The following is a 14766-nucleotide window of genomic DNA, read 5'->3' on the forward strand; positions in this document are numbered from 1 at the left end:
ATCCTCATGTGTAAATTCTAAAAGTTACAATAGTGAAAGYTGATAATGTTGTATCAATTAATACAAATTGCTCATTAAAGCATAGAAAGAACAGTGGCTTCTGTGTAAATATCCCAGTGTTACACAAAGAATGCTCATCTCTGTCCCTGTAGTAAAACCAGCACCACCAACCACTGTAATTTGTTGTATTCCAGATTCAAATGTTCTCTTTTTGTTTTCTTCTATTTGTTTTCGGCTGCAGTATCATAGTTACAACGGTTCAGTACCTGTCTTCTGCCCTGCACAAGAATTTCACAGAAACGGACTTTGATTTTAAAGTAAGAATTGATTCAGAAAATGTTCTGACATCTTTTCAAACCAACAGTAACAAAGGAACAGGAACTGCCCTCTGCATTAGCTGGTTATATTTGCAGCATTTTATTAAAGTGTCTGTCAGGAAGATGACCTAACTGATAAAGGACAGGAATGGAATCTGCTGTGGAATTGATGGGAAGTAGAACAGATACAGTCTGAGATCAAATCAGGAAAAYTGAGTCCCTGGTAAAGGAAATAAGTAATTCCATAAGCAGTGGGAGCATGCTGTCTTCCTGACTGATGGATAATGCAATGTAAAATTGGGCCATGTTTTCCTGAAGTTGGGTAATTCATGATCTTCCTCTCCCAGAGGTCTCTCTGGCTGATGATGACAGCAAAGCTGGAGGAACACAGTATCCTAGGGAGTGTTGTCCCTGTGCCTGATCTAGTTGGAGATGAGCAGCAAGCTCAGTGTTAGTAAGGAAAAGCTGCCAGACATGCACCCAAGGACATGTGCACACACCAAGCTGGCAAAAACCTCATCTCTTTGGGAAAACAGACCAAACTAGAGGGTTCTGATTCTTGATGTAGTGTGATCTCTGGGGATTCTTGACAGATAAAATCTGCTTAACCTACAGAAAAAAWTTCAAAGTTTGCTGAAGTCACCAAGTTTATTCATTTTTGAGTACTGATGCAAAAAGGAAAACCCAGTGTCATTGCTTTTGTAGGGAGTTTTCATTTCAGTTCCTGCCAAGGTTAAARTAATTTGTAGCCTTAAGAGTTAATTTAGATCTCCACAGTAAGAGACATATTGATGAAGTTATGCTTTGATTACACAAAAGAGTCTGTCTTTSCACACTTACTTACAACTTACTCTTGGAGTGTAATGTTATAAAATTCCTTCCTTTGTCACAGGTGTGGAACTCTTATTTCAGCCTGGCAGTTTTGTTTATAAACCAGCCAAGTCTCCAACTAGAAAATGCCACACCACCCAAGAGGAAGAAGATTCTGGATAAGTAAGGACATGTTTTGTTGGGTTCCCACCTCAAGAGCCTTATTTTCCTACCAAAAGTCTCTGTGATTTACTATGAAACCTGGGATGTGGAAATGCCTGGGAAATAAATTAGATCTCCCAATGTAGCGTTCAATGATTAGTCAAGTTGTTTGATATTCTTACATTGACATAAGTCTGAATTGAATTTTTTTAATGATTTGATTATTTTTTCAAATCACTGCCTTGCCAGTTTTTGTTCCCTGGACAACTGTGTCTCTGTTCTCTCTTAGGTACGGCGATATGAGAGTGATGATGGCCTATGAGCTCTTCAGCATGTGGCAGAACCTGGGTAAATCTTTCCCTCTCTCACCTGACAACCAAAGCCAAAGGAAACCCCTGTTTCTGTTGGATTTTTTTTTTTAATGTTTTGTGGCATCACAGAATCCTTTATTTCTCTGAAGAGAAGCACTGCTCTTCTCCCACCAAAACTAAGACAGTAAAGGAGTGATACAAGTCAGATTGCATAACTTGACAATTGGCTGCAAAATATTCACAAAGCCAAATACAAAACATTTTATGTGTAAGAATATAGGTAAGAGTGCTGTTCTGGAAAACAAAGACTACAAATGTACCATGCTGATAATCAGCTGAAGGGAGCTACCTGTAAAATGCCATCAGTAAAAGATATTTCATAATCTTTGAGAAAACTGGTAAGAATCTGGAGTAAGAGAAGAGTGACCATATTACTGTCACAGTGTTTTTTGCACTTGATTCGAGACTACTTTGCCCAGTCTTGCTTTCTACAGCTGAAACAAACAACAAAACACAAAGAAACAAACCCAGAACAAGCTGAACCGAGTTCAGACAAGAGTCAGGAAGACTACAGAAGCAAGAAAACTGAATAGCCTGATGTGTCTTGCACAACTAAAATGATATAGCCAGAACTGGTCAGGTTCTGTGTGGAGAATAGAAGGCCCGCCAAGATAAAAAGAGATCCAGTACCCAGATCAGTACCCAGAGAATGATGCTGGACAAATTCAACTGAGAAGTGGGAAGCCGTTTTAGATGTGTAGATGCAGATCACTGGATGCTCTTCCAAATCAGGTTTTGTTGGGTTCTGCAACAGTGCAGTCATGTGGCTCAGAAGRGACTGTCAGCCAAGTGCCCCAGGTTTCTCTTGGAGCAGATCCATTTGATCCCAGTCAAGGGCAGTTAGGAAATCGAGACAGTGCTGAGGATCAAGAGCTGTTCTTTGAAATTTAAATGTGCTCTATTAACTAACATTGTTCTCACCACTCCTTTCAAAACCTTTTTCTTCATAAATTAGAAGTACCCCCGGCCTCTTTTCCTCCAGTTAGTATGTTGTAGTTTGGTTACTTCTGACAATTTGAATTCCTTTGCAAATAAAACATACTGACAATTTTTGCTGAAGGCTTTCACAGTGAAATTAAAAATGCTCATAGAGAGTTTGCTAGAAATGGTGTAAAGCAAATACTGATTTTTCATTCCTTTCAGGAAAAGAATATTTGCTTTTGTAATGCTCATGCCTAATACTTTGTCATTATTGCAAGGGCTCCCTATTTTCTCAGTGACAGATAGAAAAGGCTTTCCTTTAATTACAGTTCTTTTGTGTTGTACAGGTGAGCACAAGATTCACTTTATACCGGGAATGATTGGCCCCTTTTTGGGTGTTACACTTGTTCCACAACCAGAAGTGCGGAATATCATGATYCCAATCTTCCATGACATGATGGACTGGGAGCAGAGAAAGAATGGCAACTTCAAACAGGTGAGGGCACTTCCCAAGYATTCCTGCTCTGTCTGTCTGCAGTRTCCAGCKGCAAGCAAGCAGTTTGTATTTGTTGATCTGATTGTGCAGATGTCATATAAATATATAAAAAAATAGAATATTTGAGACCTAATTCACAAAACTATCACAAGACCCCCAAGATTGTTTAACCAGTGTAAAGTGCATTTCCTATAAGCACAGGGAAGATGGGGAAAAGAATTTTTTAAGTGCTGCACTGTCACTGCTCCCACTGGTTTCACTTAGATTATTAGTCAGCCATTAAATGGGTCAGACTGAGAACCAAAAACAGGGATGTAAAGATTTAGCCAGCATTTGTGAAAACAGTGCTCTCTGCTTCTCTGTCTTCAATTTGCAGCTAGGAAGTGGTATTGTATAATTAAATCATTATACCATGGCTTGGAACAGACTTTGTAGCTGTTTTTATTTTCAGAAATTGCAGCAGCTCTCCTGGATGGAAGGGTTAAGTCCAACAAGAGCTCTGCAGTTTCCACCTGCTGTGAGCTCTGATTGCAAATCAGGGAGAGAAATCTTCATCATTCTGTTTCCCAGTCSTGGTCAGAGAATTGCTTAGATTTTCCACTGCAAACCAGATCCCTGAAGTGCAGAGCATTGCTAATGAAGGATGGGTTTGGACCRGATCCTCAGATGACAGGGTTTCATTGTCATTGTGCTGGGGCTATACTGGGGCAAGTATCCGCAGAGAAGTGCTCTGAAGGAGTAAATCACCATTAAATTATCATAATTCATGTGATTAATTATTCACATAGTCATTAAAATGCCAGATCTAATCTATCATTCCAGGAGAATGGCAGACCTCTCCCATAACCTGATCTATTAAAGGCTGTGTGAAAAAGTATTATCAGGAGCTTATTTATTTTCCTCTTCAACTCCCATGATTGCTACAATTGTTATTATTTACTACTATTATTATTATTATTGTAATAGCATTCTGATAATAGCYTTTTTTTTGTTTGTTTTTGCATAACAATAAAACCAGTCTTTCTCTGGCATTTGCAGTTATAAGCACCTACRGTCACCTTCAAGTTTCTGGGCCTATTTATATTTACTGTATCGAGATGAACTCTTCACAATCTTCATTTAATTTTTACACTCACTAATGTATTCCAAACTACAGCCTCAAGAATATKTCAAAATTACCTGTGGAACAAATTTCCGCACTGTTCTATGAAGTATATATTGTAACTTTCTGAGGCTAAAGATGAAATAATTATCTCTATTGCTAAGATCAAAATAAATAGTTAAATGCCACAAGAGATAATAAACCTCATTAACATTATCTGCTGGAACCAGGGAGTCACTTACCTTCCAATATAATGCTGGATAGCTGGACAGGCATTACTCATTCCTGTTGTCACTGCAGATCACAAACAAAGGGAGGGGTTTTTAATTGTAAGCTTCTCTTCACCTTTTGAATATCACTTGTTTGTCAGAAGATATAAAAACCCTGGAAATTCATTTTCAAGCCCTTTTTTGCTTTTTTCAGTAGCTCATGTTTTAACAAGGTTGTTTTTTCAGCAAGGCTGGATAACAATACAGTCTGATTCAGGRATGAAATCAGGTCTCCCTTTAATGATTTCAGCAGCAAGAGTACCAAGTCCATTTGGCATCAGCCACTGGCTGATTTGCTTTTCCTTCACATCTTTACTTTCTTTGCAATTTAGCAGCTGGAAAATGTAGAGAAGCTCAAACAATGMTTGTCTTTAAATAAAAACAAGCCATATTTCTGCAAATGGTTTCAACCTTTAGGGACCTCTGTCTTCACTAGCAGTGAAACTGTTTTCTGCAAGATTTCTGRTGACATGAAATTGTTTTGTTTAGTGTTTCATCCATTTCTGCACTTGAATCAATTTTATGAGAATATCAGATACCACACTTGRTATTTAGGGTGGGAATTAATATGTATTCGAAATCTTTCTAACAGGAACATAATGATGCTGGTGTGGCCTTTTATATAAAATGAAAGAAAAAGTAAATGTCATATAATCATAGAGAAGCTTTAAGTGGGGTTTAATGAACAAATAATCTTCCAATATAATGATGCCTGGGTGATTGCAAATCAATTACCCACCAGCAAAACCACCACAGCAGAGCAGTGCTGCTGGATATCCTGGTCTAGTTCARGATCCAGTTTAGCTGATGTGCTGGTTCATTGGAAGTGTGTCTGAGTGATGGATTTGGTTTCTCCTGCAGGTGGAAGCCGAGTTGATCGATAAGCTGGACAGCCTGGTGTCCGAAGGAAAAGGTGATGAGAACTACAGGGAACTCTTCAGCCTGCTGTAAGCTTTGCCAGTTCGTGCTCCTCGTGTTGTGCAGGGCCATTGAAAGAGGACAGGCACTGATCTGTGCAGCCACAGATCTTCAGAGAGGGCAGGAAAGGGCTTCCTGGCAGGTTTCCATGGAATGGCTCAGCRAAGTAATTCTGGAAATAATATAGAAACCTACATTCTTCTTTGTCTTCTCTCTGTGACACCTAATAAAATGCTGCCCAGGTTATGATCCTCCTATCAAAAATTCATTTGCTAGAGGAGCCAGTGCCCTTCCCTTTCCATAGCAGTGAGTGAGATCCTGGCCTTATAAATGTTTAGAGAGGCAGTGCACTATCTACTGAGTCAGGCCTTGTTAGAGCAAAGGAGATTTTCCTCAGCATTTTCCTTTGCTTCCTCCTACTTTTGAAGGCCATGTTTTGGTTGCCAGTTGCTTTCCTTCAGAGTCCATTGTGACTGTTTTTCCAGTCTCTTTCACACTAATAATTTGTACTCAGAACRATAAACTTGAAGATTTTATCTCAGACTTTACACTTCACTATCTTTGATTACTGAACAATCTCCAAATTTTAAGTGTTGCTAGTTTATTTCTAAAGGAATTATTTTGAACTCTGACAGTTCAGAGCAGTTAACCCAATTTTTTTAACATTCTGTGAGCCAGAGAGACCAGTGGCAGAATTTTAACCCTGTATTCCAAGCAATTTTACATGGCCCCCAGTAGCACACTGGCTGTTTCAGGCATAAAACTTTGTTTTGCTGGAACCAGTAATTCTGTTTCTGAATTTGCAATTGCACGTTCATTCATTTCAAGCTAGATAAGCCTGCCCATCCCATGTGCTTATCCTCAGGAGTATGGAAATGTATTCTGTTTGGATTTGTGTATATTCAGCCTTGGGAAGTCTTGGATCTTTTGTGTACAGATAATGTAAGTCTATTTCAGGCATAAGGGAAAGGAAGCATCTTTTTTGTTTATTCACCTGAGGAATAGTGTACCTTTGCTCTAGTTGAAGACTTTTGTTTCTTTAGATGTTAAAAATTCAAGGGGTGTAGCTTTTTACTTATTTTTAGATTATAGTGATTGGATGTATTACCAATAAACACAGCCTGGAATTCCAGCAACCATTTAGTTTRTATTTGCCATTGACTTGTCTGAGAAAATATGAGGAAACAATTTGAGGAAACAATTCCACCAATTAGTAAATACTGTGTGAAAAAAAACAGTTGACCCTGAATTCTAGTGTCTTAACTATACTGCTAAAAAGGGAATGGCTCCCTCAGCTGCAGATCATCCCATACTGGAGATGCTTCCTCTGAGAATGTGACACCCAATGGAATTTCTTTCTAGAAATGGCAAGTTCTTTGACTGGAAATCCAATTTCAGGAAACTGGCATGTAAATTTGCTTTCTTTCTTTGCTTTTTAAACACAATGTTTATGGTTTTTGTTCCAGCCTTCTCTCCTCCTTCACAGCTATGTGAGATGGGTGCTCACTGTATTGTCTATGCTAGGCAGGAGCAGGTTGCTTTTATTTCTGGTTTATATACATTGTCATTCAGGGTTGGTTGGTTGCTCATTAGAGATGAAAATTTATGGAGGGATGAGCAAAGAAGAAATACTTGCAGTAGAGTTGGATTAATTTCTGACTGCTGTTAGTAGTATTTAAGCTAGATGTAATAATATGGGAATCAAGTATTGCCATGAGTTTTTCTCTTTTTCATATCTGTTAAATGGCAATTTGAGGATATTTTTCCTTCTCCTGTCAATTCTGTAATTTCCTTGTCTTTGCTTCATGCTGCCTGGAGTAGAACCCAACTCTTTGGGCCTTATCCCAGGTAAGATGGTAATTCTTTTGTAATTTGTTTTATGAGGGATAAACCAAGTCATCTGTCTCAGCCTGCATGCACTGAACCATGTTTCTGGAAACCTCACCTGCTGTCTTTCCATCTCCAAACAGTTTGCTGGAGAAGATTGAGCAGGAAACTTGGCGGGAGACTGGAATCTCTTTTGTCACATCCGTCACTCGTCTCATGGAGCGTCTGCTTGACTACAGGTATCTGGCACCAGCAATAACACATTCTAAGCCTAAGAAGTTTGTAAAGACCCAGTACCAAATTCCTACAGGGAATATTTTTATTGACTGTCAAGCTGCACACATTCAAGCCTCACTCATCACTGCTGGGTTCTGAGCAAACATCCCAAACCCGTACCTCCAGAGCACTAATTCTCATTCTTGTGTGCTCATTCCTCATGGTTTTGTACTAAGATTTAGTCAGGTTGCTAAAGCATTAATTCCTTTTATCACTGAAATGATCTCACCTAATTCAGCAAAAGAAATGCTAAATGCAAGAGTGATCCCCAAAGCCTCACTGAACCAAGGTGTGCTGAATGCCTCCTGCAGGGCTGGAGAACTTCCATCTGGAACTCTGACATGTCAGCTGCTGGCTCACGGGCAAGATTTTGCTATAAATTAGGCAGCCTTCATTTCATTTTGGACTGAAGTTTGCAGGACTGTTGTGTCAATGCAGCTGAGCTTTGACTTAGTTAGAAGAAAATATTTTAACTTTAGATTTATATATATACACACACTCAGAGGGTTTTTTTTAATAATAGACAGTTTGAACCTATATAGAACTGCCCCAGATATTTCTATCTTTAGCCTACTGACAGGAGTTCAAATAGTTTTTTCTTCTGCTGCTGCTCATTAGAGGTGAAACCCTCTGACTAGGCTGGGTGTTCTGCAGTCCCAAATCCTTTTCTGTGCTTTTTAGTTTACTCTTTTTGTTATCCCACCTTGATCCAATCTCCTGGTTTTTTCCTGGCAACAAATTCTCTACAACTACTGTGCACAACCAGGTACTGGAGACACATTTAAAGGGAATGCAGGGGAGCTGTTTGGGGKTTGGTTGGTTGGTTGGTTTTGGGGGACGGCAGTGTGGGGGGGTGTCGTGTGTTCTTTGGTTTTGTTTTGTTTTTTTTAATAATAAAAAGCTGCAGCAAGGCAGCTTTGACACACAGATACACATTTCCATGCTTAATGGAAATTAAGAAACACATACCAGTTTTTAATTGATTTTCAATGTGCAGCAGATTTTTCATTCCTAGAACAGAACAGGGCACTGGAATGTGGAATTTGTAAAAACACAGGCATCCCTTAAGAGTCCAGCTGCCAGTCAGTAGCAGTAATAGTTTGCAAGATAGTTTGCTGTGTCACTACTTTAAAAATTTAATTTCTTATAYTGTTTGAATAGAAATAATTTCTAAAATATTTCAGAAACTAAAGATAAATTTTGTGATTTAACTTACCTATGCAGAAGTTAGAAATCTAGCCTAAATCCTTCAGGTTGTATCTTTGTGTGCCACACCACGCTGCAGAGCTGCATTTATGGAAGTCAACCCTTTGACTAGGACTAAATGTTTACATGTGGTTAAATAAGGGTTTTTTACTTTTATAGTAGATCTTGCATTCAAATTATTTTTGACCACCGTTATCTGATTTTTGTTCAAATTCTTGTAAGAAATGAAGAAACAGTCATTTCAAGTGCTTGTTCTCAGATGCAAACATGTAAGTGGACACTCAGTTTTCACATCATTTAAGCTATAATATGGAAATTTTTCTTAGAGGAACTTTAGAAAATGAAGTATATGATTATCTGTTGTTTGTCATCCAGGGAAGCTCTGGAAGATWAGACAGCACCAGAATTATTTTTAAAGAACTGTTTTTGCAGATGTTTGTTTCAACATTGCTCTGCTTTCTTAGGGACTGTATGAAAGGAGATGAAACTGAAAACAAGAAAATTGGCTGCACTGTTAACCTTATGGTAAAGATGTTTCCTTTATCTCTTTGTGATACTGTGCAATATTGTTGAAACTGGGATGGGAAAGGCTGGGATAGGAATCTCTGTCTGGCACATGTAGCTTCAGAATCCAAGCACTGGGATGATGGAAGAGAAATATGAGGATTGTGAGGATCCTCTGGAGGCCTCTGGTCTAACTTGCTGCTTAAAGCACGGSCAGATAGCTCAGGCTGCTCAGGGCTGTGTCCAGCTGAGTTCTGGGTATCCCTGTGACAGAGGTTCCACGACCTYTTTTATCTCTTCTTTCAGCTTCTGACTACTTTCATTTTGAAAAATAAACATGCCACAATAAAATTAGTGGGTTAGATGAGTGTGAATGTGAAAATAATTATTGCTTTTCTTTCCTACTAAGAACATACTCTCTTTTCAATAACTTTGYACATGCACAGATGCTGCTGAGTGCTTGAATGAAGGRAGAGTCTCAAGAGTAACAACTCTGKTTTTTCTTGCACAGAATTTCTACAAATCTGAGATTAATAAGGAGGAGATGTACATCCGCTATATCCACAAGCTGTGTGACATGCATCTGCAGGCGGAGAACTACACAGGTGAGGGAGACATTCCACACAGTCTGCTTGACATCCTCATGACGTTTTTTAACTCTCCCAATGTTATATAATATCTGGTTCATTCTTTTGGAAAAAATTTGCATGAATCAGTTATGGCAGTTAGGAATGCAAGAAGCTGAGGCCCAGCTCCTTCCCTCAAGTTAAATACTGTCTGTTTATACCCACATGATCATTGCACTACACTCCAAATTTTACATTGAAGTGTTCTTTGAACAAGATAGATAAAAAAAAAAAATCCCAACAGTGGAATGCAATTTAGAGGAAGATTAGTAAAACCACCATTATGTTATCATTTGTCATATTCCCTTGCATTGTAATGCTGAGGGAGCACTTGGAACATGTACAGACTGTGTTGTCCAAGCTGTGTTTACAGCTGCAGGCCCTAAATCTAGTTACAGATCTGAACATCTGACTGTGAATCTAAATCAAGTAGCTGGTAAAAAGCAACTTAACATATTTGTACCTAAAATTCATGTGCTGCTATTTTAAGTAATTTAATGGCCCTCTAAGACCTGAGTTTTTTTTCACAAAGTGTACATCAGAAATTGCAGACTGTTTCAGAAGCAGGTTTGTGACCTTTTGGTATTGGTTGTGTTTATTTGCTGTCATTGATTCAGTGTTCCATAATTGCCTTTCCTGCAGAGGCTGCATTCACTTTGCTTTTGTACTGTGAGTTGCTTCAGTGGGAGGACAGACCTCTGAGAGAGTTCCTGCATTACCCATCTCAGTCAGAGTGGCAACGTAAGGAAGGTCTGTGCCGTAAGATTATCCATTACTTCAACAAAGGGAAGGTATGCCAACTTCTTCTCTCTTCCAGCAGCTTCCTTCCCTTTTCCTGACTGACCTAGGGCTTGCAAGCCATCATCTCAGTTCAGTAGTCTGGAAGTAAATTTGTATCAAAAGGGTTTATAACATGATAAATTGGCTCTCTGGGCAAAAGAACAGATGAGAAAAGGTATTGCTTTATCTGTGGCATTTGGAATGGGCTAGGGMGACCAACAGGACAAACACCAAAACATTTTTAAACAATCTTTAAACCAAGCCTTGGATCAGCTGATGTGGCAGAATGCCAGTTCCTCAGCTTTTGAGGGGTGGGATTGCATTTTATAGCAGTCAATGCAAGCTGCTGTGCTATGACTCACTTTAGGACTTGCTTTGTGCTTAACCTACACAAGGAAATGGCAGGCAAAGTGCCGTGGGGGTCTCTTTATTAATAAAGATTTAAGTCCTTTCAGTGTCRCTGTTATTTTAAAATGATTTTCAATTAAAGTGCAGTTCCATCCACTGCACAAAAAAAAAATCAATCCATTTCAATTTCATATATTGAGTATGGGTTTTCTAAGTTAATTGTATTTTTTTTTCAATTACTGCAGAGGTAGATGTTTTAGTTCCTTGTGTCATKCCTTTTTGGGAACATTTCAGAGGTGAACCTTAAAAATGGTATCATCTGTTCAAATATTTTCAAATTTTTCCCTTCTGTAGGAAARTTCCTACAGCTTATGTTCTGGGGAAATAATATCTGTATGTGTGCCTCAGGGTTGATTTTGCCTGTGATGGCAATGACTGTAGCATTAAATACAAATACGAGTTGGTTCATATTGGACTGCCATTACAGATAATTCTTTCCTAGTCCTGATAATAGAGAGTTGCATATGGCAGAAAGATTCTCTACAGAACCTGCAAAAGAAAATCAGATTCCTGTGTGAAGGAAGAAATGGCTCATTTAGGAGGAAGGGATTAAGGTTTTTTTGTCTGCTAGAGTTTCTCTTTTGCGATAACACTGCATAYGGTTCTCTCATTTCACAAATTTTCAGGGTTTTTCAGACTGCACTTAAAACTAAATTACTAGCTTGTGCAAATACTGCAGTATTATACTGACTGACTAGACAAAGATRATAGAGACACTATGGAAAGCAAGTTAGCCTTTATTTAAAAAAAAAAAAAGACAGGGAATCCATATATACAGTGAAGGAGAGTAAAAACTGAATGATGTAATTAGGCTGTAAAACTCCTAACAGATTATAGTGTTAACCTCTTGAGGTTTTCTCCCCTCTGCATGTTTTTTGAGTTACTTGATTTGTGTTTTAATCCTCCTTTATTACAAATGGTAGCTSAATGATTAAATAATCCACTTAAGCAGTGTGTATGTCACTCAGACTGTGGAAGGGAAAGATGCTGAGAAGCCAAATCCTCCTTTTCAGCACACTTGCTGTGTGACAGGGAACAGCTCAGAGAATGGAAGAAAGCTGCTTCCCTCTATTTGTGTCTGACAGCTTCTTTCTGCACTACCCTGTGATGGTCCCTCCTCAGGTTCTGCAGAGTGGGATTGGTTGTCCTTCAGTTGCATAGCCAAAGTTCCATTTCTCATGCTGCTCCTGGCCTCTTCCAAGTGAGGGTATCAAGGCAGAGTGTAAAGGGTGTAAAAATTCTGCATTTGTTAATAGGAAAATCTTTTCAGCACAGGAACAGGGGAGGAAAACTGGCCACAAGGGTGTCTTGTGACATGCCAGTGGCACAGCCCATGGCAGGCCTGGAGTGCTGCAGTGGGGGCAGAACTGAGTGACTCCCACTCTCAGCAGCATCAGCAGCAGCCCTGTGCTGGGAAGGAACATGGTGTTCCAAAGCCCTTTTAGCCTTCACTGGTCATGTGCCCCTTCCTGCTGATTTCTGCTATGCTGTGAATTGGTTTATGGCTCAGCTGGCAGCGTGTGCAACGTAACATAAATGAAGGTATTTTTAACTTGTAGTTACAATTTCATCGGTTAAAACTCAAAGTTCTTTAGTTGAAGACATCTGTGAATGGAACAGTTTGAACCCTGATCATGTTTCTGCACATAACTTGAAAACTACACAACCCTTTTCTGTCCAGATCACTGCTCAATTTATTAACTGACAGTTCTGACCAGCTCCTACCATGGCATCACAGGCTCTGATCTCCTTAGTGCCAGCCAAGTTGCATAGAGACTCAAAATGGTGTTCCTAAAACACTTAGTTTTTGATCATCTGCTCCACACCCARCATTTGAAATAATTTCTCTTGTGTACCCTCATGGGAATCCTATTTCCAAAAGAAACATGCGTATTGGGATGTGAGTAAATAAAGGCTGGCATACAGAAGGGTTGATTGTCTCTACCTGTGCCCCCCTGTGTGCAGTCAGCTGAGAGCTCTGGTGCCACAGGAGAAAGCTGCAATAAACGTCCTGTGAATGTGGCTTTCAAGTAATAACAATATGCAAACACATCGAGGTCAGCAAAACAGAAAGCACTAATGAGGGAAATTACCAGTAGAGACATCAGGAAGTTATTTGAAGAGGGACTCGTTAACATCACAGATTTCAAAACTGAAGCTCCCAGTGACTTGGAAATCCATGCATTCTTTTTCCTTTCAAATACCTGTAAACTCTTTTCTCTTTAAGAAGTTACCTCTGTATTGTTTGTCTTCACTTCTCTAGCTCATCTTGTACCTGCAGAATACTTAGCTAGCACAGTGAAATTTCTTGGTGTGGAAACTGAAACAAAGAGAGAGCCYGAGTTAGGATGACAGGAATCATATGTAGAAGATGCAGTATAAAGAGAAATCAGATGTGGTTATGTGTTGTTAATTTAATTGACATCAGAAAAGGAGCATGAAAAGGTTACACTGCTCAGATCACCTGGAGGGAAAACAGCCAGTGAGCTTTCTGCTTCTGTCCAAAACACAGATTAGAGAGTTAGGCAGRCTTTAGTCACAGCATCCCATTTGGAAGTAAGACTGCTCACATTCTGTGTGAAAAAGCCATTTATTCCTGACCAGATGTTTTAGAAGAGACTTTTTTTCCCATCCTTTCAAGTGAACATAGATCAGCTGAGGACTGAAAATTTATGTATAATATCTCTGTGAAGAATGTTGTAACCTATAAAAAATGCAGTGGTGTTGGAGTTTGCAAATACAAACACTGTTGTTGATCCCAATTCASTGGATCAGTTTGTGTGTCATGTACTTTGACAACCCTTGGCAAAAATTGTTAATTTGATATCACAAATACCTCAGTAATTTTCARAGTAGTCAAGAAAYTGGTCTTTCAGTTCCTTTTCTATTRTATCYCTTGTTTTGATATAAATAAAGCYCAGKACTCCCATTGTCCCAAACTACAAATACTATCAGAATATCCAAATTGATTCTGATAGTTTTTTATTTARCAGGTTTTTATTKAAGTTTTTKTAATTAACTGAAGCTAAAGAATTGTAGAAAGGAAGTGATAGTAAGGATGAGAGAATGGACACTACAAATGTGGGCTTAAAGGGAAACACTGTAAAGTRCCTCACATACTAAATCAAACAGTGTAGAGATTCACTTTTTTATGTGAAGGTACATGGCACCAGATAAACTTATTTCCATCTTAAGTGCTAGTATTTTACATAATTACTGTCAATGACTGTTAGCAATAATTTACAATATTGCTATTAATGTTCTTAAAACTTAAGGTGATAGTCTAACTCACACATTCATTTTGTTTTCACTACAGCAGGGTCCCATGTAAAACAACAGGCAAATTAGCCCAGTAATGCATAATAAAAACTAATCCAGTAAAGATTCAACTGAGACCTTGGTGTTCTAAATCCTTTACCATAAGTGTGGTAAGAAACAGCCAAAAGGCTTTCTGTCTGTGCAGGTAAAAGGTGATGGAAGAGGAGATTTCAGTGTAAAATGAGCTCTCCAAAAAGCCATGTGAGGTAACMGGAGAGTCTTCCTCTCAGTGTGGTTGTGCCCAAAGTGGGTCTCTCCCTCCTGACCTCTAGGATGATGAGTATGGTATGCTAGGGGAGATTTRTTGTGTGGGATTGGGAGCTGAAGAAATGAATGTGACTTTCTGAATATGGATATTGACTCAGTGCAGTAATCTGAGGAAGTTCAGATCAGTTCTGAGGATGCTTTGTCTGTGTATTGCARTGTTCCCACTGCCTGACAGTTTGTGCTTTCAG

The 14766-nt window shown here is 39.0% G+C and overlaps 1 protein-coding gene across 7 annotated transcripts in view; it reads left to right on the forward strand.

Moving 5' to 3' along the window:
* The window catches only part of DOCK3 (dedicator of cytokinesis 3), a 181046-nt gene that overhangs the window by 137205 nt on the left and 29075 nt on the right, over positions 1–14766 (forward strand). For 6 of the 7 annotated variants that reach the window (XM_057368019.1, XM_057368022.1, XM_057368020.1 and 3 more), the window contains exons 29-38: positions 242–317; positions 1210–1310; positions 1579–1637; positions 2929–3077; positions 5310–5395; positions 7188–7214; positions 7337–7432; positions 9140–9200; positions 9691–9784; positions 10448–10596. In XM_057368019.1, the coding sequence (XP_057224002.1) occupies positions 242–317; positions 1210–1310; positions 1579–1637; positions 2929–3077; positions 5310–5395; positions 7188–7214; positions 7337–7432; positions 9140–9200; positions 9691–9784; positions 10448–10596 (898 nt within the window). The remainder of the gene's footprint in view (positions 1–241; positions 318–1209; positions 1311–1578; positions 1638–2928; positions 3078–5309; positions 5396–7187; positions 7215–7336; positions 7433–9139; positions 9201–9690; positions 9785–10447; positions 10597–14766) is intronic. The other variant, XM_057368021.1, reaches the window with a different exon arrangement.

The sequence above is a fragment of the Malurus melanocephalus genome, unplaced genomic scaffold, assembly GCF_030028575.1.
Source record: "Malurus melanocephalus ecotype Western Australia unplaced genomic scaffold, MMel_1.1 scaffold_87, whole genome shotgun sequence".
NCBI classification, from domain to species: Eukaryota; Metazoa; Chordata; class Aves; order Passeriformes; family Maluridae; genus Malurus; species Malurus melanocephalus.